Below are 26,615 nucleotides of genomic sequence, written 5' to 3'. Positions count from 1 at the left end.
CCCACACAAGTGAAAATGTAGACTCAGGAGCCAGCTGACCTTTATGCAAATCCTGGCTCCACCACTTCCTCTCTGTGTGATAATTTCAATATCCTTCTTTTTAAAACACAAATAAAAAGAGTACACACCTCATTGAGTTCTTGGGAAGGTTAATTAAAAACATTGACATCGGTGCTTGGCACATGGTAAGCACTTGTTAATTATTATTTTCCTCAGTTCCCCTATTTAAAACAATTTAAAATCTTTTGCTTTACACTGTCCTTCCAAAAAAAGAAAAACCAGATGTGAGAAGGAGAGAGAAGCCTGGAAAGACTTCCTGAAAAAGGCGATCCTCAATCTGAGTTGGAACTTTCAGAAACACACTGGAGTTTGCTGGGTGAAGGTGAAGGTAAACAAGAGTCAGCTCAGCCTTTTCTTAGGTAAACTGTACATTTTATGAACACTTTTTCCATAGATGCTATTCTTGTCTCTTAGGTCTCCTTCCTGTCGTTCTTCTAAACTCCTCTTCAGAACTCTTTGTTGTTTCCAGGGGCTTTTTCGCCTAGTGCCTTAGAGGAATGTCAACTTAATGCCTGGCTTTTGCTCACTCTCCCTTCTGCGTTCTTGGTTAATTCCATAATCAAACACTAAAACCAACCCCACTTCCAGCCTCCGCAGCTGTCAGAGGATGGCAGTCCCAGAGGGGTAGGCAGAAGTCCACGCGGCAGACACTTCTTGTTTCCTCTGGCTCTGCCCTACTCTTCCTGCCCCGGTGAGCTCACAGAGCCTGGCAATGTAGTGCCTGTCTTGAAACCACAAGGATGAAAGGATCTCACTGAGGCTGAGAGGGAGCCTGGTTAACTGAGGATTTCGCTGAGCAGCTACACCCGCCCTGGGCTGTTACATTTGAAATTTATACACCTCCCCGCCTGCTATGGAGCTGCTGTTTTGGGGGCTTGTGTTACTTGCCTTCAAATACACTCACACGTCTGGATTAACCATGTCAATAAGGGATGTCTAATAGAGATTAATGAATAAAGGCCTATTGGAAAGCATAGGCTCCTTGAGAAGTCGGAAAAATCCAAACCATCTGAAACCCAGGAATTCAGACACTTCAACTGCTCTGGTACTGGTTATTGCTGCCATCTAGTGGCAATATTTTGGAGCTAAAATTCTTTCTGGCCATGAACTATTTTCACCTGCAGATTTTTCTTCTTTCCTCATTCACTCATGTTCAGTCTACAAATATTTTACGAGGAAGTACTATGTGTGGTGAGACCTCTTAAATACAGTAAGGAATATGATAATGAGAGGAAATTAAGTTTCTTGCCTCTTCAAACATACACATCTGGGGGAAGATAGCCATTAATCAAATTTAAAGATGAAAAAGTATTGGGAAGGGCTATAAGAGAAGAGCGTGTGGCTATGACTATCGTTGATAAAGATGTGATTTGTGCAGGAGATGCTTGTCCAGCACATCCTGATATTTATTTCTGAAATCTCAGGGAATAACCAGCTTAGGAAGAGAGTGAGAGCAGTCCTGAAAGTGAACTTCAGCAAAGGGAGGGAGTATGTTGAATACAAGGGAATAAAAGAAGGCCATGCATTTAGATATACTCAATACTAGGCATTCTGGTTTCTGAAATGAGGCTATGTTTGTGAATTGTAGTGACGACAGAATTACTTTATCTGAGCATGAACTTAAAAATGGATCAGCTAACACACAGGCCTATTAGCTCCACCACCACCAACAGAATACATATTCTTCTTTTCAAGAGCACATGGAACATTCTCCAGGATAAACCATATACTAAATCATAAAACAAGCCCTGATAAATTTAAAAGGATTGAAATCATACCAAAGTATGTTCTCTGACCACAGTGGACTGAAATTAGAAATCAGTGACAAGAGGGACTTCCTTGGTGGTCCAGTGGATAAGAAGCCACACTCCCAATGCAGGGGGCCTGAGTGTGATCCCTGGTCAGGGAACTAGATCCTGCATTCATGCTGCAACTAAGAGTCTGGATGCCACAATGAAGATCCAGTGGATCACAAGTAAGACCCAGTGCAGCTAAAATGGATTTAAAAGAGACTAAAGAAGGAACAGATTAAAAAAAGAAAAAAAAAGATGACAAAGAGTTGGACATGACTGAGCAACTCTTAAGTGTCATTGAGGGAGAAAGGCTATTAAGTGTAAACAAATAAATAGCAAATCAGGGGCTAAAGAAGGAATCACTGTGTTAAACAGATATAACGGAAGGGAGACAGTGACACTTCTGAGTGTTTAATGAAGGCCTCACAAGAAGATAACCTTCAGACAAATCTCCTGGCATTCCATCTTCTGGGGAAGGGCATTTCAGCAAGTGTAGAGGCAAAAGCACAGGAAAAAGTTTGGCCTGGTTTAGAAAGCGAAAGGAGACCGGTGTCCCTAGAGTGTGTTTAGCCTTGAGAATAATTTCATCTCAGGCTGAGATTTCGGTGCAGCAGGAGACTAAGGGAAGGCTTTCTCCAAATATAGGGCATCTTTTCAGGTTCACATCTCTCTTTTGATCGCTAAACAGCATGGAAGAGAGTGACTGAATCTTCCGGAGGATACCAACTAATTTGAAGTTTATAAGTCGACAGTTCAAGTCGACTAAGTTTGTAAATCCTTCTTGTTACTAATTTTCTCATAGGCTGGAGCAAGTAGTGGTTGACCACAACAAAGATGGCGGCGGCGACTTCACACCCAACGGCGACCCCGACGCCATTCGTCAACAAGGGAGATAATGTAATTTAGTTCCGGCCTGTCTGTTTGACGTCACTTCCGGCCCCGCCGGCGTTGTGCGCGCTTTTCTTCCTGTTTTATGCGTGGATGTGTAGAGGCAGAGCAGAGGGAGTTTCGTGGAGGGAGTCGGAGAGAATGTGGGGCCAACAACAACATGGAAGGGGCAGGCGGGAAGCCCACGGCTGTTGTTGCAGTTGTGACTGAGCCTCGATTTACCCAGCAATACAGGAAATATCTCGAGAAGCAGAAACTCCTGGATCGACAACACCGTGTGAAAAAGCTGCGAGATGGCACCGTGGCGCTACCGGTTCTGAGAGAGGCCCTCCTTGAGCAGCATCTGCGGGAGCTGAGGAATCGTGTGGCTCCAGGCAGCACCTGTGTGCTGACGCAGCTCCTGGATCCTGTTCCTTCAAAGAAGGCCCAGAGTTACTCACCTGCCCAAAGGCTGTGTCTTGAGGTGAGTCGCTGGGTAGAGGGCCGCGGAGTGACGTGGTCGGCCGAGTTGGAGGCTGACCTGCCCCGATCTTGGCAACGACACGGTGACCTCTTGTTGCTGAGTGAAGACTGTTTCCAAGCCAAGCAATGGAGACATCTGGAACCGGAACTCTGGGAGACGGTTGCCTCGGCACTTGGCGTCCAGCGTTTGGCCAAACGAGGGCGGGTGTCCCCGGATAGCACTCGGACTCCAGCAGTGAGGATGCTGCTGGGCGACCACGGCTGGGTAGAGCATGTGGATAATGGGATTCGGTATAAGTTTGACGTGACCCAGTGCATGTTCTCCTTCGGAAACATCACTGAGAAGCTTCGTGTGGCGTCGCTGCCCTGCGCCGGAGAAGTGCTGGTGGATCTCTATGCGGGGATTGGTTATTTTACCTTGCCTTTCCTAGTTCATGCCGAGGCTGCTTTCGTCCATGCTTGTGAGTGGAATCCCCATGCGGTAGTTGCTCTGAGAAATAACCTTGACCTCAATGGAGTAGCTGATCGATGCCAAATACACTTTGGGGATAACAGAAAACTGAAGCTATCAAACGTTGCGGACCGGGTGAATCTGGGGCTGATTCCCAGCTCTGAAGAAGGCTGGCCCATTGCCTGCCGAGTGCTAAAACAGGACGCTGGAGGCATTTTGCATATTCACCAAAATGTGGAGTCTTTCCCAGGGAAGACTCTCCAGCCTCCTGGAAGCAGTGAGATGGAAGAGCATTGGCCTTCTCCTCAGCAGATTATCAGCACCCAGTTGAAAAATGGAGCTACCAGTGATTCTAGGAGGAAAACACTGTCAGTGGCCACCAAGCCAGAGTGGCAGAGGTGGGCCGAAGCTGCAGAGACTCGAATTGCCACTCTTCTTCATCAGGTGCATCGAAAACCATGGAAGACACAAATCTTGCACATCCAACCAGTGAAATCCTATGCTCCCCACGTGGATCACATAGTCCTGGATTTGGAATGCCGCCCCTGTCCTCTAGTTGACTAGAGAAGGTGGATCCTGAGACAGAAGGATCTACTTGTGAGTGACCCTGAAAGCATCAGCTCAGGCCGGGTCTCACCCCTCTTGTCTCCTGGTAATCTAAAATTTTGTGACCCTGAAAGCAGGCCCTCAATACATATAACTTCCATTAGCACACTACAGAATGAGCCACATACGTGGGAGAAAGCAGTGTGGCTCATTAAAATGAGAACTGTCTGCGCAGTTACAAGTTCTGAATTCTGACCTTGGCTCTGTCTGTCTGATCCAGGTTTTAATATTCTTTTTGGCCTAGGATTTCCTCATTTGCAAAATGAGGTTTTCCATGTATGGTTTTACATGCTTATTACCTAATAGACAGTTGTACACAGGGCATTAGTTATTTTAAAGTGGAAGACACAATGCCGTTTTCAAAATCACTGCAGCTGTCATGTGGGAACTTGCCTGGAGTGGTGCCAGGATGGAAGCAGGGAGATGGGTGAGCAGGGCTTCTGTAGTTGTTGAGGCATGAGATGATGGTGGCTTGGACTAGGGTGGTGGCAGTGGGAGGAGAATGGACTTGAGAAATAAAATCGATGGGTCTAAGCAGTGGCGTCCAAAGCAAGACAGAGTGGTGCTGCTTGGCTGTTATGACTGACTAAATTAAGGAGGGATGAAGACAACAATTACTCCAGTGTACTGACTCAGTTCCCTACTTTAGCATGCCTAAATGAGTGTGTGGGGAGCAGGGTGGGGAGAGTGTATCTTAAGTTAGGTTTATTGTGGTAGAGAAAGTGTTAAAGAACGACTACATTAAATGATAGGAAAACTAGATTTCCAGCTGTAGCTTGTGCAGTAGCTGCCAATTGCTAGATATTTTTTAAAGTTTGAGTTAAAATTGAGGAGCTTTACAGGCCGCAAATTCCCTTTCCATCTTCCTTCCTGGCAACATCAGGGCCAGCATAAGGAGCCCTAAGGAATGTCGGAGATTGTGAGTTTTCCAGGCCTCACCTCGGTTTACTGTTGAAATGACTAATTGTAGGGAGTCAGTTTACCTTTGGGGTGACTAATAGTTAAGAATCACCTTTCAGAGCTTTGTTTTGGGGCACTTTGAAGCCATATGGGCCTGTTTGCCTGATGAAAGAAATACAGAGAAGTGTGGCTTGGGAATTCATGGTGGCCTAGTGGCCCAGGCTTTTACTACTGTGGCCTGGCTTCATTCCTTGGTCAGGGAACCAAGATCCCAAGAGCTGTGTGGCCTGGCCAAAAAAAAAAAGCAAAGTGTGGCTTTCTCAGGATTGTGATTGTACCTGGCATTGGGCTGGGCTACCTGTCCTTCTCTTGCAGTGGTGGCAGTAAGGACAGGATTGCTGCTGTGTGTTATTCTGCAAATATTAAATGCCTGCTGTCCACAGGAGCTAAAGAAAATATGAAGAGACATTAGATGCTGTCTCTGAGGAACTCCCAAGCTAGCAGCAGACCTTACACAAATGCAGAAAAAGTTGGGACACAGGATGTGTCCATGTGGGTGATAGTTGTGGGAGTGTGAAAGTGGGGAAGAAAAGCTCTGAGAATTGAATGGGGAGGTCTTCAGAGAGGAAGTATTTGAAGTGGCTCTTAAAAACTGGGCAAGATTTTGTTAAGTGGAGTTGGTGTGGAAGCAGGTGCTGCTTGAAGAGACTAACAGGTGCCAGTTTGCTCCGAGAGTGTTTGGAGCGTTGCCAGTAGATTGGTTTGGAACAGCAGCAGCAGTGAGAGGCATGCTGAAGATGAGGGTTGATATAAGGATTAAAAGGAACAGTGTCTGGTGCAGGGCAGGCCCCCAGGGAATTCTGGCAGTCACGTGATCCTGCAGAGGGCGCCTGGATTCCATTCCCATCCCACAGAGCAGCCTTCCTGGGATTGCTTTCATCACTTCCTCTTTCACACACTGGGTTTCTTCTCACATGGGTGCCTACTACTTTCTCTCCTCAAGCTCAAGATGGCAGGCTGGGGCTTGAGCCAATATGGGGAGGGAGGTGGGAGAGAAACTGAGGAATGAGTCAGGGAGCCACCTGCCCAGGGGCTAGGCGCTGCCTTCCTGCTGTAAGGTGTGGGAGAGGCAGCTCACGTCAGGTGCACCCAAGTGAATTCACTCACCTTGTTCTGCATACCAGGCCCGGAGTATTAGTGGGAAAGGGAGACATGTGGCCTCTGCCTTCATGGAATTCAGGTTCACTCATTCATTTCCTGGCAGGTCTACCCAGAAGTGTGACCTGAGGCAAATCGTGAATCTTTCACGATTTCGTTTCCTCATCTGTAGGTTGGAGTTAACAACTGAACGTGTCCTGAAATGAAGGTGTTTGAGTTTAAATGAGTTAACATATGGTAATTGTCATCACAGTGACTAGTATATCATGAATATTTCCGTCAGTCTTTGTGTCAGGGTAACTACCATTTCCCAGTTCGCCCGTGAATGATTGCTACACGTCTGCTTTACTTATAGCAGAAGGTTCATATTTTGAAAACCATTCACTGGCTAATGAGGATGTTCTGTGAATTCTCCACATCAGGCACTGGGTAGAGGGCCAGGGACACAGCTAAGTCCTGCCTACATGGAATCACCATCTGGTGACATAGACACGGGGAAACAATGTCAGTACCATTACTGAGTGCACATACGGAAACAATTGGGCTTTTACAGGCATACGTCGGGAGGCATCTCCCACATTTGGGGATCTGGGTTGTGGGGGGTGAAGAGGGTGACTGGGAAGGTGGGAGCAGGGATGCCTAGGCTGAAAGTTCCAGAGTGAGCAGGAGTTGTGTGTGAATGGAAGAAAATAAGAGTCCCTTATCCTTTTTCTCCAATTGAGTATATCCATTTACATTACAGTTTTCTCCAAGCACTTGCTGGATGGCCTGACCCAGAAGAGACGTCTAACTGAACCAAGGAAAGACTAAAGGAGTCAGGAGGCTCACAGAGTCCTTATAGATTCAATCCAGGAATTTACAGAAGCGCTAAAGCTTTCCTTTGCAGGTGTCAGTATTAGTTGCTGATTAATGCTCCCACTTGATGGAGAAGTTGTGATTAAAAAGCAATGATTTTATCAAACTCTTAACCATGAACTGTATTCATTAACTCCATAATTTTAATAAATTATATACTTGGATTAATATACCAGTATCATGTATAATTTTAAATATGCAAATTTAAAATGATAAACTAGTATGTAGAAAAGTGTTGGTTTTTTTTTTTCAATTTAAACACATCTTTAGTGATTTTTTTTAAGTATAATGGATGGCATTAGTTTTAATAATTATTCCATTTTGCATAATACATTTGATATACATTAATGAACTACTTGAATCAGGATTTAACTGGAATGGAAATACAGGGCTTATGAGATCATTTTTCTCTTAGAAAAAGCGTTTTTAATTTCAGTTTTTCCCACCCTGAACACACATATGAGAAGAAACTCAATATATGTCATTCTGAACAGCCTCAGGGTGCAGCCACTTCACACTGGACAAGCCATTAAAATAGTCATTTTCAAGCTGAACTATTATTTTAAATGATTAAAACTATTTTCATATTTCTAAGAACATTTTTGAGTTTTGTTCTGGAATACAGTTAAGTTACTTGAACAGTTTGATCCTTTTGAATCTTGTTTTTGAGCATTTGTCAGAGCAGCATTTAGTCTGGGATGAATTTTTTTCCATCATGAAGCAAGACCTTTCTTCATTCTTTGACTGATACCTTGTGAATTAGGACATTTGCCACTCTTACCGGTAGGAACAGGAATTACCCAGCACCCTGTGTGTGTGAGCTCTGAGTATTGTCTCCTGTAATTCTTTCGGATGGTTCTTCTGTTGGCCTTTGGTAGTTTCCTATCACGTGGGCTGGTCATTACTCAGCTGAATGCTTTTAGGGCCTGGTCAGCAGATCTCTGGAGTTCTCTCTGTGTGTGCCTCTCTGCTTCCTGGCATTCTACCTTGTGAACTCTATAGTTACTTGGGCTCCCAGGACTCTGAGTCCCATCTCCTCACCACAGGGAGTCTGCTGGCCTCCCCTTGCTTCTTGTGCCACAGCCTAGAACACTTCTCCAGGCAGTGGACCGAAGCAACTATGTGGCTCACTTTGTTTTCCAGCTCTCGTGGACATTGCCCCCTTCATTGCCTATGTCCAGTGGCTTGCACTGTTTCATAAATTTTGACTAGTTTTTTTTTAACTATTTAGAAGTTTACAATAATTGTGTTTATACATAAATGTACAGCTTTCACAATCATTGCAGAAATTCACTCTAGCAATAATAAATATACATAACGCACTTCAGTTGACATGTTTCAATATGTAAAGCACATAAGAATTTCTTGCTACAATTATGTTTTAGCAGTGACATCTTTCTGATTAGATATGATAACTTGCAAGATTTCTTGACCAATGATCACACACGATTTCAGAGAGGCCAGAAACAGTGAGAAAACAGGTATCTGCCTCTGGGTATTTAAGAGGTCAAGGTTGAATCAAAAGCAAGCAGAAAATATTGAATATGAAGCTAAAACTGAATTTTGGTATAACATGTTTAGGCAGGTAGATGTAGATGGATAGACTAATTGAGTTTTATTTTAAAATCAAAGCTATGCATACTCTTATTTAAAAAAAAAAAAACAGTTCTGAAGCTCATTTCCCTTCACTTTGTCTACTTTCAACATGCTCAAGTGGGCCTATGTACCAAAGGAGATTCAGGACCTAACCTACATGTACCAACAGGAGCCATGAGTCTGGAACTGGGCCTGAGGATGTGGGGTCAGAAGCAACTGTGTTCACACAGGACAGAGAGCAGTACCCACCCACCCTCTGTCATGATATAGTCTGGAGAGACCTGGACCATCTGAACCTTTCACAGAATGTCACTATTACATTCGTGACATCATTACTACTTGGGCCAGATATGTAGGTAGCATATTGTAGTCCCAAGGATAAGAAATAATCACTAGTAGGAACCAGCATCCTTTTTTTTTTTTTTTTTTTTTTTTTCCAGCATCCTTTTTACATTGGTGAAATTTTTAAGGTCCGGTGGTCTGCCTGAATGTCAAGATGTCTCCACAATAAAGAATGAATTTTTGCATTGCACTCATTTTATCAGTATTACTCTGCCACCAAGGAAGCACATCCAGCTCCAGTCTTCTTTGTGGGAATTCAGAACTGGGAATACTGCTTGGATTCATACACTGGGTGACTGAAAGGCTGCCAGTTTTCGGGGGGATGCAGAGCACAGAAAGGCTCTGTAGCAGGCACAGGCTGCAGTGTCATCAGCTTTCATGCATGAGCCATTTGATACGGCAGATTTTCTACAGGACAGGAGTGCCTGGTAAGCAAAGCAGTCATAGGAGTTTATGGCAGACTCCAATTGGAGAATCCCAAGGTAGACTTCTAGTTTCTGTAGCAAGGCCAAGGAATCTGCAGTGGAGAACATGTCATTCACAAATGGCTCCTTGCCTGCTGATGGGCCTTGGTAGGAACTGAGCATCTGGTGGGGCATCAAGCGACCCGATAGCCCAAGTTGCCCTAAGTTTTGTCAGACCCACCAAGTCAATCCATCGTAAGGTGGAAGTGGTATTCCTGGGATTGATGACAAGTACGGCCAGGGGAAATTAGGTGCACAGGCAGGCAGCCCAGGCTCCCATGTCGTACTTATAAGTTTCGCACCACGGTCCCTCCCACGACTCACAGCTGAGGCTGCTTGAGAGGCTCTTTGTCTAGCTGACGGAGGCCAAAAAAGCCCAAGCTAACTTCACAGATTGGTTTGTTGGGATATGGGTTCAAAATGAAAATGGGCTTTTGCTGCCCTACAGTCCTACTCAGTGCTGTTAAGTGGCAGGGGAACCTGGGGCAAGTATTCCTGATCATCCATTTTGTGTGGAAAGGGAAGTGGCCTGAAGTAAGAACAGAGCTTCTTGGCAAGTGGCAAATAAGATGGCTAGGGGATTAGGGGCCTGGAATGAAAAAGATCTGGGACTAGGAAGCCTGGAGAAGAAGGAGCGGAGACATCTATGGGCTAGGGCATGTAAGTAAAGAGCTTTGGGTTGTATAACAATGCCTACTGGGGACAGTCCACCGCAGTAGAGGCACTCAACAACCAAGTAAACAGGTGTGGCCAGTTAACCAGCAGCTGCGTCACCAGCTAACCCAGTACTGGCATAATCGGCTCACGTACATAGTCATGTCCAGAAATGCAGGTTATTGAGAGGCCAACAACATGGTCTCCACTCACTAGCTGGCCACTCCCTCATGTTCAGCCCTGAGCGCCTCGTACATCATCTGCTTGATAGCAAGTTGATTACACTGGACGCCTATCCTGGAAGGACAGTGATTGACCCTGACCAAATCTTCCCATCTCCAGGTATGGGTTTGCCTTTCCTGTCCACAGGGTGTTGGTCAGACTACTTAGCCAATGATTTCCAGTGTTTGATCCATCAATGTGTCCTGCACAATACTGCCTTTGACCTAGGGACCCGCTTTACAGCAGGTGGTGTTTCAGTGGGCACATGGCCATGGGATTCACTGGTCTTGATGAGTGTGTCTGAAATTTAATGAGAAAAACTATAAAGTAATTTAGGATCAGAGATTATTTCTTAATTAATTCCCAAGGTCTGAGATAAAGTTACAGTATGTACTCATCCTTTGCGGGGGGCTATCAATCCCTACCCTTCCTACCAGCACCCCCATCTTTCATTCAGAGGAAAAAATACATAATACATGGGGGGTGGGGGGGGGGAAATCCTATGTGCTGGTTTCCTATGGTTTTCTTCCGCTAAGGGAGCTGCTTGTGTCTACCCTCTGGTGCAGCTTCCGTACAGATGCCTGTGTGTGTGCTCAGGGGTGTCTGACTCTTTTGCAATTCCAGTCCCCCAGGCTCCTCTGTCCATGGGATTTTCCAGGCAAGAATATTGCAGTGGGTTGCAATTTCCTTCTCCAGGGGATCTTCTCCACTCAGGGATTGAACCTGCATTTTTTGCGTCTCCTGCATTGGTAGGCAGATTCTTTACCACTGTGCTACCTGGGAAGCCCTGGGTACAGATATATAATCCAATAAGCTTGACCAATTGCATGGTCACTCTTGGAGCTTGAAATCTTGAGGAAATAATTAAAACAATTCTCTAATAAAATCTTTTGCTTCAGATAGCCCAGAATCAGTTCCTGTTGCATGTAACAAAGACTTGGCTGATGAAAATATAAACTGAAAATTTAAATTAAATTTTACACATTCTACATCTAAGGGCTCTTTAGACCTACTGAAAGGCTTTTGAACCACTAATGTCAAATGAAACAATTTTATTTTTGAACATGGGTAATTTATTAATACACATTATTGTTCTGGGTAGACTCAGTTTACTATATACATGAGCTGTGCAACATTCAAACCAATGCAGAAGCTAGAGAGATTAGATTCAGTGAATTGCAGCTATTCTTTGAAAGCTTATCTTTTATCTTCAAAATTCCTAAAATTTTTCTAAAAACTACTTCACTCATATAAGTTAATTTTAAGGCAGTATTTTAAAGTCCTTGCCAGGATCTTATTCAAACCTTCATTTTTACAGATGGGGAAAGTGAGATCTAGTGAGTTTAAAGAGACTTGCTTGAAGTCGTATCTGAAAGAACAACTGTGCCACCACCCTGAAAGTTCTGGTCCCAAGGTGGTATTTAGTTTTAATTAGAAATTCTTACACTAATAAAAATCTGTGCATCAGATTTAAATCAGAAACTGTTAAAACATGGATAAGAAAGTGTACGGGAGAGACAAACACCTTTTCCTAGGTTCTGTGGCTGGGGTCCTGGAAATTAAACTGATAAAATAAAAATTAAAATTAACAAGAGAAAAAGAAGAGTTTATTGACTCACGCGGTGCACAGACGCCTGGGAGAAGCTAAGTGTTGAGTAACTCAACGAGGTGGCTACAGTTTTGGGCTTATACACCATCTTAACAAAGAACCATGTATTGTAGAGAAATAGATAAAAGGAAAAGGGGTTTAGGCTTTCAAGGATGGCAAACTCTGGGAAGGTAAACATATGGGGAAAACTAATGGAAGATTAGGATTAGTTTAATAAGGTTTGAGGGTGTTTTGAGTCTGAGCTGTCCTCTTGGTAAGGGGGCGGGACACAACTTTACCAGTAGAAATTTACGTCTGATTTTTAGGCAAATGGAGGACTTCCCTGATAGCTCAGATGGTAAAGAATTCGCCTGCAATGCAGGAGACTCCGGTTTGATTCCTGGATCGGGAAGATCCCCTTGGAGAAGGAATGGGCTACCCACTCCCTTATTCTTGGGGCTTTCCTTGTGGCTCAGCTGGTAAAGAATCTGCCTGCAATGTGGGAGACCCGGGTTCAACCCCTGGGTTGGGAAGATCCCCTGGAAAAAGGAATGCATTCCAGTACTCCGGCCTGGAAAATTCTAGGCAAAGAGTCGGACACAAGTGAGCGACTTTCACGAAATTAAGATCATTTAGGGAAATAGAAGGGGTGACTGCTGAGATGGAGAGCTTTTTGTTCCTGCTGTGTCTCAACTATCTTCAGCTTAAAATAATCATGTCAAAGTGTCTTATTTTGGTCTTATGTTCTAATCCCCCACAGAAACATTAAAAAGTACGTTCTCTTCCGCCTTGAGAAGGGATTGCCTGGGTGTTCATACCTCAAAGATGTGACCTAAATACCAAGGCCAGAGGTCTTGCCCTTTACAGAATACTAATGTGGCCAATTAGTGTCCGCAGTTCCGCCCAATCGGGTAGGAGACAGGAAGGATAATGTGCAAAGGTATGTTTTTCTCGGTATCGCTTACCACACCCAGCCCAAACCACAGCGTCTGCTCCATAACCCGCGAGCAGCGACGCCTGCAACAGAACCCCAGGCGGCCTCGTAGCATCTTCGCCGGAAGGTCGGCCACTCAGACCCGGCCTGTCCGTGGAGTTGAGTGGCTCTGGCGGGCGGCGCCTTTTGGCTTTCCAACTCCCAGCAGCTCTGAATCATGTTTATGGGACGTTTAATGGGCTCTATTAAAGTAACAAATAATTCCCGCCCACGGAAGCAGGGAAATCCACACTGCCCCGACGCTTCTAGGGGTGAGGCGGCTACCCGGAGGTTGCGCCACTAGGTGGCGCCAAAAGCCGCGAAGGCGCAGAAACCATGGCAACGAGAGGGACGTCTGCTACGCCGAGCGTGATGACTGCACGAGGAGCGCCCCTAGCGCCGGATTATGACGCGAGCGTCGGCGCGCGGGCTCCGCGGTCTCGCGTGACCGCGGGCGCGGCCTCCCGGTTTGGCAACAGCAGCAACGGCAGAGGCGGGCGGGCGAGGTCAAGATGGTGGCTCCGCGGGCGGGGGAGGCGGTGGAGGGAGGAGGAGCCAGACCGTAGCCGGCCGGAAACACCTACACCCGGAGGCCTCCCGGGAGCCGCCGCCGCTGCCTCAGCCGCCGCCTCCGCCGCCTGCTCCAGCTCGAGAGACGCGAGCGGGCGGCGGGGCGGGCCGTGAGAGAGACACGAAAGGAGGGAGGGAGGGCGGGGGCGGAGTCGCCTGCCTTCGCCTCCGCCCCCGGCCGCCGTCCCGGGCCCTGCCCCGTGCGGCCTTGCCCGGCCCGCCCAGCCCCGGTGTGGCAGCGGCTCATGGCGGCGGTGGGGCCCCCGCAGCAGCAGGTGCGGATGGCCCATCAGCAGGTCTGGGCGGCGCTCGAAGTGGCGCTCCGGGTGCCCTGCCTTTACATCATCGACGCCATTTTCAACTCCTACCACGATCCCAGCCAAAGCCGGTTCTGCATTGGACTCCAGATCTTCCTCCGGCTCCTTGGTGAGGGGAACGGGGTAGGATGCGTCCGGGGACTGCTCAGCCAGTCGATAAGTGCAGGAGGGGGAGGGCGGCTGTGCGCAGGTGGATGGGGGGGTGGGGTGGGGGCGTGTGTGTGTCAACTAGTTTCGTTTACCCACCACCCCGAGTCGGGGGGGGGGGGGCGGCGTCTTTGTGGGCCGGGCGGGAGGAGGAGATGACACTTGTGTCGGGGTTGACAGCAGAGTGGTCCTCCCGGCGAGTCAGCCTCCTGTTGGTTTTTGCCTCTTGCGTGAGGGTGGGGAGGAAACAGCGATGTGCGAGCATGTGGCCCTGTGCCTGCTGCTCTCTTGGGGAGTGAGTCCTGTCTCACCGCGTCCTATGGACAGCCTTGGAAAAACAGCACCTCTGCTTACGTTTTGCCATCTCGCCTTGTGTGACCTTGGGCTCGTCGTGCCAAGGCCTGGGCCTCAGTTTCCCCCTTTCCAAAATGCGCAGTATTCGTGTGTTGTCTGAATGACACCCACACGAAAGAGAATGTCAAGTCTTGAGACTTGCCAAAGACCTTCATGAAGAAGGTGATACTTGGTAATGAGTCCTAAAATTTTAGAGGAGAAGTTATTGAGAACAGTTATAAAAAGGTGGCTAGAAACTGATGAGATTTATGAAAATCAGTATCTTCGTTATATAACAGTGGAGTGTGAAAAGCATGTTGTACTTCATTCCCCGTTTTCTCTTGCATTGCCGGAGTGAGAAGCATTTCTGTTTAAGTTTTTAAGGAATTGAAACGTGGCAGATTTTGTTGATGAAGTTATCAGGGTGTCAGGTTTTAGTGAGGTAGTTCTTTTAAAGTGTTGCTGAGGGCGAGCGGATGGTGAGATCCTTTCTAAGCCTGTCTGAGTTAGAAGCCATCTGTTGCTACTTTATTCTTTTAAAAAATAGTTTTCAGCGATAAATAACAATCCTTGACATTTTTTGATACTTTACTTTTGCAGTGCATTTTCACTGGTATTATCTAACCTGACTTTCAAAAATCCCTCAAAGGAAGTTGGGTGGTGTTACGAATAGTTTCATTTTACAGGTGAGGAAACTGAAAGTTCTAGAGGTTGATACACAGCAAGATCCTAGTCTTAACGTTGTCTTAAGACATCAGGGGTGCCTCATTTTCTTCCTCAGTACAGCTGTAATCCAGATACAGAATGGTATAGTAATGATCATAACACTAGGCCTTAAAACTAACAAATGTGAATGTGATGTTCCTTAGCACAAGACTTGTCAGTAACGTAATCCCACTTACTGCTGCAAAAATGTGATGCCCTCATCATTTGTAGCAAAAATGGAGCTGTGTGATTTCCAGTATATTGAAATAGTGAATTCATTATATTATTCACCTGAAACTACTGTTTTCTACCACAATATAAAAAGAGAATTAGCAATCTTAATGTTTTGTACTTAACATATTTTGTTTAATCCTGATATTTGAGGGGGATAAAAATGAAGTTAATTAAATAATGTTACAGTGAAATTAATAAGAACAGGGACCTGTTGGGAAAGCATTTTATTCCTGTCATTTAGAAGTTCCTCATTATAATAAGGCAGTTGCTTGTTTCATTATATAAGTAGAAAGGTGGTCCCAGCTGAACTCATGACTGCCAACCCCCCCCCCCCCCACCACCACCACACACACACACACCTCTACACCTTAATTGATGACATGATAACATACATGCCTGTAGTCAGTACTTGTGCTGATTCCTGGGGTGGGGAGACTGAGAAATGGAGAACATTGATCATTTCTATTCCTGAACCCCATAGGAGAAGAGAAAGTTTGCTAGAGAGTAGAAGCTAACAGACTCCTAGAAAACTTCATGAAATTCGAAATTACCCAGTTCTGTTTTGGGCAATAAATAACAAGTGTAACAGATTTGAGGGTGGTAGGAGGGGCTTTCCCTAGTCTGCTTTGAGAGGAGGCAGGAGGCCAAGGAGAAGGAGCCAAAACAAACCCCAAAAAACCCCAAAACTGGGTTAGAGAGGATTCACAAAGTCATTCTGGCAGCAGCGTAGCCAGTGCCTTGAATGTTCTGGCCTGTACACCAGGTGCTTCAATGCAGGGTGCTCATGGTTGAGCGTCAGGCTAGGGAGCTTTAAACGAGTATTTTCTTTGATTAACTCTTTTGTAGTTCAAGAACATTGAACTGGTATTTTCTTTGTACTATATCCATGCTTCTTATTTTTGTAGCAAATGATGGAAGTTAGTATTTGACAGGTTAAATAAGAATGTGACTTCTGTCAAGTTACTTACCTGCATGCCTCTTTTCTTTACCTTTTTGAAAATGAACCATAATATTGTATCTCTCTTATAGAGTGTTAAGGGCAATAAGTAAGGCTATATGCTCTTATAACAGTATCTGGAATCTAGTAAGGAACATTTAATTGTTAGATACTGGTAAACATGGTATTAATAGCTTTTAAACAAAATTTTTATACTTCAGTTAAGACCATACTACTGTGTTACAGATAATTTGGTTTTTGGAAGTCATCAGCAAAATGTTGGTGCTGTTTATTTGAAAATTTTGATCTCAGAATGTTCTCTAGGTCAGACTTTATGAAAGATACAAAATATTTTCCAAGTCTATCTCTTGGCTGCTCCTCACATTGTGTGTATTAGTCACTCAGTCATGTCCAACTCTTTGCAACTCCATTGACTGTAGCCTGCCAGACTCCTCTGTCCATGGGATTCTCCAGGCAAGAATACTGGAGTGGGTTGCCATTCCTTCTCCAGGGGATCTTCCTGACCCAGGGATTGAATCCAGGTCTCCTGCATTGTAGGCAGATTCTTTACTCTCTGAGCCCCAAAGGAAGCTCCTCACATTATGACAATGTAATTATACTAATTTATCATATTTGTAAGAATAATAAAATTATTAAAAACTGGTTTTGGTGGTAAAAAATTTCACCCTGAATAAAAATAAATGTCCTAAATATTTGAGGACCATTCATTGAAGGACAGGAGAGCCTGGTGGGTTGCAGAGAGTTAGTTTCGACTTAGCAACTGAACAGCAAAACAATGAAGGATCTTGTTTGTTATTCAAAGTGACAGGTTTGTGTGTAAAAGATACCCAAAAATGATTGAAATCAATTGTTCTCCCTGATTAGTTTTTTAATAATTGTAGACCTCTCTGTACTACTGAATATAAATCTCAAAATTTGTCAGTCTAACTTTTTTCTTTAAGGTGGAATTGTCAAGAAATTGTCAAGATGGAAATCTGTTCTGCATCCAGTTTTATTTATAGTGTCTAAAGAATTTACTCTCCTACAAGAAACTGTTACTACTATGTTTTTATTTGGTATCAAACTAATATGAGGCTTCTGCAGGTCAGAATACAAAGCATCTCATTTTGGAGATCCAAATTAGATCATATCATAATATATTTAATTTTTAAGAATATTAAGCTATTCTTAGGAGGTGTTAAATGCTAAATGAAATGTAACCCAGTGCAGCGTAATGCTGAATTAGCAAATCTAATTCCAAGGCAGAAAATGTAAGCAGAGGAGTTTGTTTTAATAGTATTACTCATATAATGACAATTCATTGGCTTGGAAAGGCCTTTCTAAACATAAGAGAAAATCCAGAAATTACAAGGGAAGTTTTGATAAATTTGAGTACATAAAAATGAAATACTTCTTGATGACAAAATTCTTTTTCACAAAGTTTTTTTTTAAATGACACACTAAGGGTGAAATATTTGTGTCATATTTAGTTGAAGTACTAGTAAGAGTTTTACTCTGCCAATAAGAAAAATATTTACTCCTGGAGGAAAATAGGCCCCAGATAAGCATATCAGAGTAAATGAAATGCACAAGGTCAATAAGCAAAACAAAAATTACTCAGCCTCATTTATAATTAAAGAAATGCAGTTAAAATTTTACTTACAAGGTTGGTAAAGAATTCAAAGTTTGAATAAAAACTAGTTTGGCAAAGATATGGGAAAATAGATGATGTTAAACAGTTTTGGTAAACTGTTATTTCTATGTAAAGCCACTTGGCACTGTTAACTGAAATTAAAATTCATTATACCTTTTGACTCACGATTCTAGTTGTGAATATTTGGCCTGAAGATACAGTTTTAGAGAAAATGTGGGCAAGAATATTTGTTGCAGCATTGTTGGTAATAAGAAAACAAAAATTGTTAATCTAAATCTCTGTTGAAAGAGAATCTATTCATATGTGTACTAGTTACAGCCATGCAGTGAAGTTGTTGCAAAAAGTGACTTACTTTTGGTGCTGTAGAAGGAACTCAGAAAACCTGTGACTGTAAAAACAAAGTGAAGCAATTTTAATTATTGACTGCATTGGGTTAGCCTAGGGAGTCTGAGCAGATACCATTGACATTTTGGAGGGATAATTCTTTGGTGGTGGGTGTGGCGCGATTGTGGCCAAATGATTAGTGCAAAATCTGATTCTGGTTGAGAACCACTGAGATGGACAACTAGACCAATAAATAGCATCGAGTTGAAAGCCCAGAAACAGACCACCTGTGTATGTGGAGAAACTTGATGTGTTTCAGAGGTAGAGTTGAAGTACATTTGAGGTAAATGTGGATTGTTCAATTTGTGGTCATTTAGTTACTTATATGGAAAAAATTACATTGAATCCTACCTCACGTCAACATATAAATAGTTCAAAGTGGATTAGTATCTTAATGTGAAAAGCAGAACTTAAAAAAGTTAGAAGAAAATGTAGAACTTTTTTGTTTTTATCTTAGAGTAAGGGAAGTTATTTAAAAATATATAAATGCCAATGTATGAAATAATAAATTCAGTGATATTAAAATTAAAAACCTCTTAATCAGAGGGAGCATCAGAAAGAGATAAGAGCAGCCCCACATCTGGAGAAGATGTTTGCATTACAGATAGTTACAAAGAGTCTGTAGTCAGAATATTTTTTAAATGACTATTTTCAGCAAGGAAAAACAGCTCCATAAATAAATGAGCAAAAGATAAACTGGCATTTCACAGAGGAAGGAACATGAATGGTCAATAAGTAAGAAGATGCCCACTGAGTATTCAGAAATGCAGGTTTTTGAAAAGGTTGAAAAAGACTCTGTTATTATAATGGGATCTCCTTTGGATAAAAAGCAAAAAGAAGTATTTATCCATGAGTGTGTTTGTTTATGCAAAATTTGGTTAATTCTTCATTTAATACCTATAGGGTTGGACTTCTAAAAAAATCATGTTCATATGTTTTTAATAAAAACATACTTGTTAAAATTAAAAACAATTTATCTTATTAATAAAAGTATCTTTTTTAAAAAGTTTGATAGAAAAAAATTTTTATGCTATAGTTTGTCAGGTACATCTACAGATTAACATTTCAAGATGTTTTGTTTGTTCTACATTTCATTGCATAGGTTTCCCTTGGGAGTAATAAGGCAGTTATAAGATTTATTTTACTATTGTTTCACTTTTATTCTGTCAGGTGTTGAAATGTTTTTCCACAGCTTGCTTTAGGTTATATATTAAAGGTATTGAAGGTACCTGGGGAGTTGTATTACTATTATTTCTTTCCAGTTTTTAGTCCCAAACTTCCAGAATGGTTAATGGTGTGAATGGACTTTACACATAAAAGAGTTAAACATTTTGTTGTATGATGTACATGGTGGTTTGTTTTTTTTTGTTTGGGCTTTGTTTTTTTTTTTTTTGGTCTGCTTGTTTTGTTTGCTCACTTTTGGTAATCCAAATTGAAAAGGCCCTGAACTCTTTCATGAATTGAATTCATATATAGCTTCAGAGCACCTGAATTGATTCGGATTCCTGCCTCTTTTCCTGCCTTGAACACTTTAGTAAAACTCTAATCACTGGAGAACCAGATCCCTAAATTGTGATGATAGTTCTATTTGCCACTGTCCCAAGGTGATTTTTCCTTGTAAAGCAGCATTTATATATAGCCTTGATTACTTATTGCAGGTCACTTTTAAATCCTAATGAGGACTCCTGTCTAGGAGCTAAATTTTCTTAGGCCTACAGGTTAAATATCAAGAGTTGAAATGTCTGGAGTTGTGAAAATGAAACAAAACTTCGGTGTTACTGACAACACTTCCTGAAGGCCTTGAGAGGGAAGAGTTCTTGAGAGACTTGGAAAGTTGACTTACGTTTTTCCTGTGAAAATGAGAGCCGATTCTGTATTCCATACACAGGAACATGAGTATCAAGGAAAAATTTAAGAACCTCATATGCATGCAAACTTTGGGTGAGAATTAAAATCATGTTATACTATTCTCGAAATGTTTGTGGTGGCATGCATGTGCTCAGTTGTGTCTGACTGTTTTCGACCCCATGGACTGTGGACGGTAGTCCGTGGAATTTTCCAGGCCAGAATACTGGAGCTGGTTGCCATTTCCTACTCTAGGGGAGCTTCCTGATCCAGGGATCAAACCGGTGTCTTTTGTATCTCCTGCACTGGCAGGTGGATTCTTTACCACTGAGCCATCAGGAAATGTTGGTCATTATTAAATCTTGGGGAGTGATTTTGATCAGGAAAGAGTAGTATAAGATTGTTACTTACAAAGAGATACCCAGTCTTTGAAGTTGTAGTCTCACTGCCTTATTGCCTGTCATATTCTCTTTTTTTCTTTTGGTACATTGCAGAAAGCAAAATGGCACTTTTTATCTGGAAGTATTTCTAAAAACCCAAATCATTCCTTAGTCTGTGTGTAAAAATAAGCTTTAGTGGTGGGGAAAAAGCTATTAGAATAAAGTCTGGTTATAAGTTATAGCAAAATTCATGAATATTGACAGGTAAAGATTAATTTACCATGTTGTGAATAGCAAGTTAAAAATAATTTACAGTTCCTACTTAACTCTCTTCCTTTTTAAAAAGTAGCATAAAGTAGAACTGAAGTTATCTTGATTTAATTTTGACTTATTTTAGATTAAGTTTTGTCTCAGGAGAAAACTACTGAGTTTTGTTTTTCTGTGTAGAGAAAGTAAGATTACATATGGCATGTGGTGGCTGAATAAATTCTATTTTCTGTTACATCCCATGGTAGGGGGTTTCTCATCCTGTTAAAAAAAAAAAAAAAAAAAAGCCCATTTTCTATTGAAAGGGCCATTCCCAGCTGACAGCGTTTTGGGAGATTATTAGTGGTCCACTTGCTCAGCAAATCGGGTAGTTCTTGCACGGAGGTCAATGTATCTACCTTCCAGGTGATTGTTCCCTTTTGTTCTGTTTCTCACAAATGACCTGACAGATTGGCCCAAAATAAAATTTGTGGGCAGTCATCATTTGGAGGAACTTGGCTCTTGCTTCTGACTGCAGTGGGTTGTGAAACACCTCCGTTGTAACGTGCATTGTCAGTCTTGGTTACATACTGAAGTCACATGGGGAGATGGATGTTTAGTTTGGAGTTTGTCACTTTTTCTGTACTCCATGGCTTGATTTCTCAGCTTTGTCTTGTCATAGTTTTTCATTTCCAAGTGGGCTGTCTTTCATGGTTGCCTTTAAAAATATAATTCAGAATTCAACAGAAATGTTTATTTCCCTAGTGAATACTAATTGGACTTTATTTTCTACAAAATACTTTGGGATCCATAGATGTAAAAGTTCAGATCCTTGCTTGCTATCAAGGACACATTATATATTAGGGTCAGGTTATTATAAACTGGGGCTTTCCTGGTAGCTCAGCTGGTAAAGAATCCACCTGCAATGTGGGAGATCAGGATTCTATCACTGGGTTGGGAAGATCCCCTGGAGAAGGGCATGGCATCCCACTCCAGTATTCTTGCCTGGAGAATCCTCATGGACAAAGGAGCCTGGCGGGCTACAGTCCATGGGGTCACAAAGAGTCAGACATGACTGAGTGACTAAGCGCACACACACAATTATAAACTACAATATCAGGTAATGTCTGAGTGCCTGTAGGAAGGGTAGGATTTGGACAGTCAGGGATTTGGGAAGTTGATGGGGCCATCCTGCTAGGCAAAGAGAAGAATGTAAATATACAACTGTAATTACAGCAGAGAAGAAGGGGTGTGTTTAGGAAAGAAATCTGAAGTGTTGGTTCCTGTGTTGAGAGGAACATTATTGATACTTTATAGCAAACTGGGTCCTTGAATGTTAGAACAAGACCTGTAGATTTTAATCTGTAAGAGCTGCTGCAGTATTTTGAGCACAGACATGAAGAAAGGCAATTTGGTGGCTTGTAGTTGGATTTGAGTGAAAGAGTTTTTGAGACAGACTAATAGATGGGTGTCACTGAGGAAAAGGGAGATATAGGTATTAGTAGAATTTGTCACTAATATCAGAGTTTGAGGATGGGGGTCTAGAGGTACAGCTCAAAGAATAATAATGGTATCTCTGACTGAAATTGGAAATTGAAAGGAAGAGCTGTTTGAGGTGAGTTTAGGTTTAGGTTTTAGAAATTCTGAGTATTGTAGTTGCAGTGCAGAAGTAGAAATAGGTGAATATTTGGATGTGGTTTCTGTAGTTGAAACCTTGGATAATAATGTTTATTGTAATCTCACTTAAAAATTTGTCAGAGCACCAAGAAAGATGGTGTGTGTATATGAGACTGTATATTGGTGCTTATGGAGTTGGGGAGGGGGGGAAACTTACTAAAATACGTTTTGGTTTTCTGAATGCTACTTTAGTTTGAAGAATAATCAGGATGACTGTTTGAAGAAAGGGCTTCCCAGGTGGCGCTAGTGGTAAAAACAAAAACAAAAACAAAACCATAAAACAAAAAACCCACCTGCCAATGCTGGGATATGTAAAGAGATGCGGGTTTGATCCCTGGATCAGGAAGATCCGCTGGAGGAGGGCAAAGCAGCCCACTTCAGTATTCTTGCCTGGAGAATCCCATGGACAGAGGAGCCTGGCAGGCTAGTCTATGGGGTCACAAAGAGTTGGACACGACTGAAGCAACTTGGTACACCCACCCATTTGAAGAAAAAGATTCAAACATAAGGAGAAAGGAAACTTAGAGGACATGTTTGGTATCTGTAGCAAAGTATGTACAGAAAGTGAATTTGGACCCAAGGGAGAATTCTCAGATTTAAGCAGCAGGAAAAATAAGAGCCAGCAGGAGTTCACAGTTTAAGTAAAAGGAGGAAATAGGAGTAACTATAAATGTAAAACTTAAACTTGACATCCTAAAGAGCACTTTTAAGAAAAATCTCAGATTTAATAGGAATAAATGTTTTCCATTTTGCTTATTTTTAGTGTTTTTGTAATGAAATTATCTTAACTTTTTTTAAGGTTTTCTTCAAATTTTTTTACATTATCAAAGTGTGATAACACATTTACAGGAGACTTGGAAAATACAAAACAAGGTTATATATAGTTCAATTACATATTACAATTATTTTTTAAGTAGATAAATTAAGATTTTTAGTTGGAGTTTCAATATCAAACTCTCAAAAATTAATAGAATTAGTATACAGAGAAGTAGGATATAATAGACCTGAAAAGCACTGTGAACTAATTCAACATAATTCAGATTTATACAGTTTTCACACGACAATAGTATACAAATTCTATTAAGTTCCCATAGACTGTAAACTAGGAGACACTGGAACATATCCAGGGGCATAAAACAAGGTGCAGAAATTTCATGGTCCAAAGATATTGAGATCATATGGAGTCTGTTCTCTTATCACTGTGGAATTATGTTAGAAATCAGTATCAAGGGATATTTGAAAATAACACATATTTTCAGGTGCAATGTGACATTCACCTGGAGAAACCTTCCACCTACCCATTGAAAGCCTCAATAAAGTTAAGCTGAAAAAAACACAGAGGGTAATTTCAGAGAAGAAAGCATTTAAATGCTTTGGTATCAAGATGAGATATTAATATTAAAGATACTTTAAACAAAATCCCATGTATTTGGAAATTAAATGTCCACTTTTAAATGACAGGTGTATCTAAGAAAACTGTTTTTGAATAATTTTGAAATTACAGTATACATTCTTTCAAGTTTAAAACTTGTTAAACTGTGTATAATCACAACAATCTCATCTTGGAAATATTTTAGTAATTTGGTTTCTGGAGATATAATGCTACTTGAATTACTTTGAAAATTAGTAAATAAGGAGTAAGATGTTAAGGATATGTTTGATCTGTCCTGTTGAACTCTGATTTTACAAAACACTTACTGGCCTTTAAATTGTCTTGAGGCATACTGTTCATCAGTTTGTAAATGTTCATCCTTATTAAAGGAAGAATATCTTAACTTTTAATGGAAAAACATTCTTTAACAAAGTTTCATTCCAATGACCTCTTTCTCTCTTTTTTAGGTATATTTGTATCCAGTATTGTTCTGATCTTGTCACAGCGATCACTTTTCAAGTTTTACATGTACAGCTCAGCCTTTCTATTAGCTGCGACTTCAGTGTTGGTAAATTATTATGCTGCTTTGCACGTTGACTTCTATGGTGCCTACAACACATCAGCTTTTGGAATTGAGCTGCTTCCTCGAAAAGGGCCCTCGCTGTGGATGGCACTCATTGTTCTACAGCTAACATTTGGAATTGGATACATCACACTACTCCAAATTCATTCCATCTATTCACAGTTAATTATTTTGGATCTCTTGGTTCCTGTAATAGGCTTAATCACAGAACTACCGTTACACATCCGAGAGACTTTAGTTTTTACTTCTTCCTTGATTCTCACATTAAATACAGTGCTTGTCTTGGCAGTGAAACTTAAGTGGTTTTATTATTCCACAAGATACGTTTATCTTTTAGTGAGGCACATGTATCGAATTTATGGATTACAGTTATTAATGGAGGACACTTGGAAGAGGATTCGTTTTCCAGATGTCCTGCGAGTCTTCTGGCTAACAAGAATGACAGCTCAGGCTACAGTATTAATATACATTTTAAGAATGGCTAATGAAACGGATTCCTTCTTTCTTTCTTGGGATGATTTCTGGGACCTCATTTGCAACCTTATCATTAGTGGATGTGACTCCACACTCACTGTCCTGGGCATGAGTGCTGTCATCTCCTCAGTAGCCCACTACTTGGGTCTTGGAATATTGGCCTTCATTGGATCGACTGAAGAAGACGACAGGCGACTTGGCTTTGTAGCACCTGTTTTATTTTTCATTTTAGCTCTTCAGACTGGTTTAAGTGGGCTAAGACCAGAAGAGAGACTTATTCGCTTAAGCAGAAACATGTGCCTTTTATTAACAGCAGTCCTGCATTTCATCCATGGAATGACAGACCCTGTATTAATGTCGCTCAGTGCCTCTCATGTGTCATCTTTTCGTAGACATTTTCCTGTGCTCTTTGTTTCTGCTTGCCTGTTTATTCTTCCTGTTATACTCAGTTATGTTCTTTGGCATCACTATGCACTAAATACATGGTTATTTGCAGTTACAGCCTTTTGTGTGGAGCTCTGCTTAAAAGTAATAGTTTCTCTCACTGTTTATACGTTATTCATGATTGATGGCTACTATAATGTCCTCTGGGAAAAGCTTGATGATTATGTCTACTATGTTCGTTCAACAGGCAATATTATTGAATTTATATTTGGAGTAGTAATGTTTGGAAATGGGGCTTATACTATGATGTTTGAGTCAGGAAGTAAAATCCGGGCTTGTATGATGTGCTTACATGCCTATTTTAACATCTACTTACAAGCGAAAAATGGCTGGAAGACATTCATGAATCGTAGAACTGCTGTAAAAAAAATTAATTCACTTCCTGAAATAAAGGGGAGCCGCCTACAAGAAATAGATGACGTATGTGCAATCTGCTATCATGAGTTTACAACATCTGCTCGTATCACACCGTGTAATCACTATTTCCACGCACTTTGCCTTCGGAAATGGCTGTACATTCAAGATACTTGTCCAATGTGCCATCAAAAAGTGTACATTGAAGATGATATCAAGGATAACACAAATATATCTAACAACAATGGATTTATTGCACCCAATGAAAATCCAGAGGAAGCTATACAAGAAGCTGCTGCCGAATCTGACAGGGAATTGAATGAAGATGACAGTACAGATTGTGATGATGATGCTCAGAGAGAAAGAAACGGAGTGATTCAGCACACAGGCACAGCAGCTGAAGAACTGATTGATGACGATACTGATTAAAATAGCATTTACTGATCATTGAGGTATTCGTTTAAAATTCAGTTCATCCAGAATGGAGTAATCTGCTTCACTTCAGTGTAACCAAGCACAAAAACAGTATCAGTGTTGAATCTGTGAATGGTTTTCCGTTTACTGTGATGTGCTACTGTAAATATACCTCTTTAATTACTTCTGGTCTCTTTGGTGACCTATTTAAATTTGTGTACATTATTGTACATAGAATAAAATGTTTTCACATTTTTATGACAAATTTGAACAAATAACTTTTTAATAGATGTAATAATATGGTGCGTCAACTGTGCCAAAGATTCCTCAATGAAAGTCTGTGATGTATCCAACTCGGGACCCTAGTTTTTCTTTAAAATGGGTGCGAGAGAATAAAAATGCAAATCAGGGGAAACTATGTTAAATCAAGGAAATAAAACAACTTGGACCAGAGGATAAATTCTGTATGTATGTAGAGTATTTTGCAATTAAGGGGAAAATAGGCTGTCAGAAGTGATTGAGACTTTTTTGAC

At 41.7% G+C, this 26,615-nt stretch overlaps 2 protein-coding genes across 3 annotated transcripts; both read left to right on the top strand.

The window, feature by feature from the left end:
• The first annotated feature begins 2,772 nt into the window (after nucleotides 1–2,772).
• TRMT12 (tRNA methyltransferase 12 homolog) lies at nucleotides 2,773–7,279 on the top strand. Of its 2 annotated transcripts, none has more exons than XR_002314996.2 (2): nucleotides 2,773–4,306; nucleotides 7,061–7,279. XR_002314996.2 is itself a non-coding variant. In XM_020899985.2 (2 exons), the coding sequence occupies exon 1, from the start codon at nucleotides 2,827–2,829 to the stop codon at nucleotides 4,216–4,218; it is 1,392 nt and encodes a 463-aa protein (XP_020755644.2). In that variant the 5' UTR covers nucleotides 2,773–2,826; the 3' UTR covers nucleotides 4,219–4,251; nucleotides 7,061–7,279. The 2 variants fall into 2 exon arrangements, 1 of the variants encoding a protein (XP_020755644.2); XM_020899985.2 differs by having other exon boundaries at nucleotides 2,773–4,251.
• Nucleotides 7,280–13,488: 6,209 nt separating this feature from the next.
• Nucleotides 13,489–26,542, top strand: RNF139 (ring finger protein 139). Its single transcript, XM_020899986.2, has 2 exons — nucleotides 13,489–14,008; nucleotides 24,281–26,542. Exons 1-2 carry the CDS (start codon nucleotides 13,828–13,830, stop codon nucleotides 26,095–26,097), a joined length of 1,998 nt encoding a protein of 665 aa, XP_020755645.1. The 5' UTR covers nucleotides 13,489–13,827; the 3' UTR covers nucleotides 26,098–26,542.
• The last annotated feature ends 73 nt before the right edge of the window (nucleotides 26,543–26,615 follow it).

This window comes from Odocoileus virginianus, chromosome 15 (assembly GCF_023699985.2).
Source record: "Odocoileus virginianus isolate 20LAN1187 ecotype Illinois chromosome 15, Ovbor_1.2, whole genome shotgun sequence".
Lineage (NCBI taxonomy): Eukaryota > Metazoa > Chordata > Mammalia > Artiodactyla > Cervidae > Odocoileus > Odocoileus virginianus.
The sequence above is the reverse complement of the archived record's forward strand: the minus strand, read 5'-3'. Positions and strand labels throughout refer to the sequence as shown.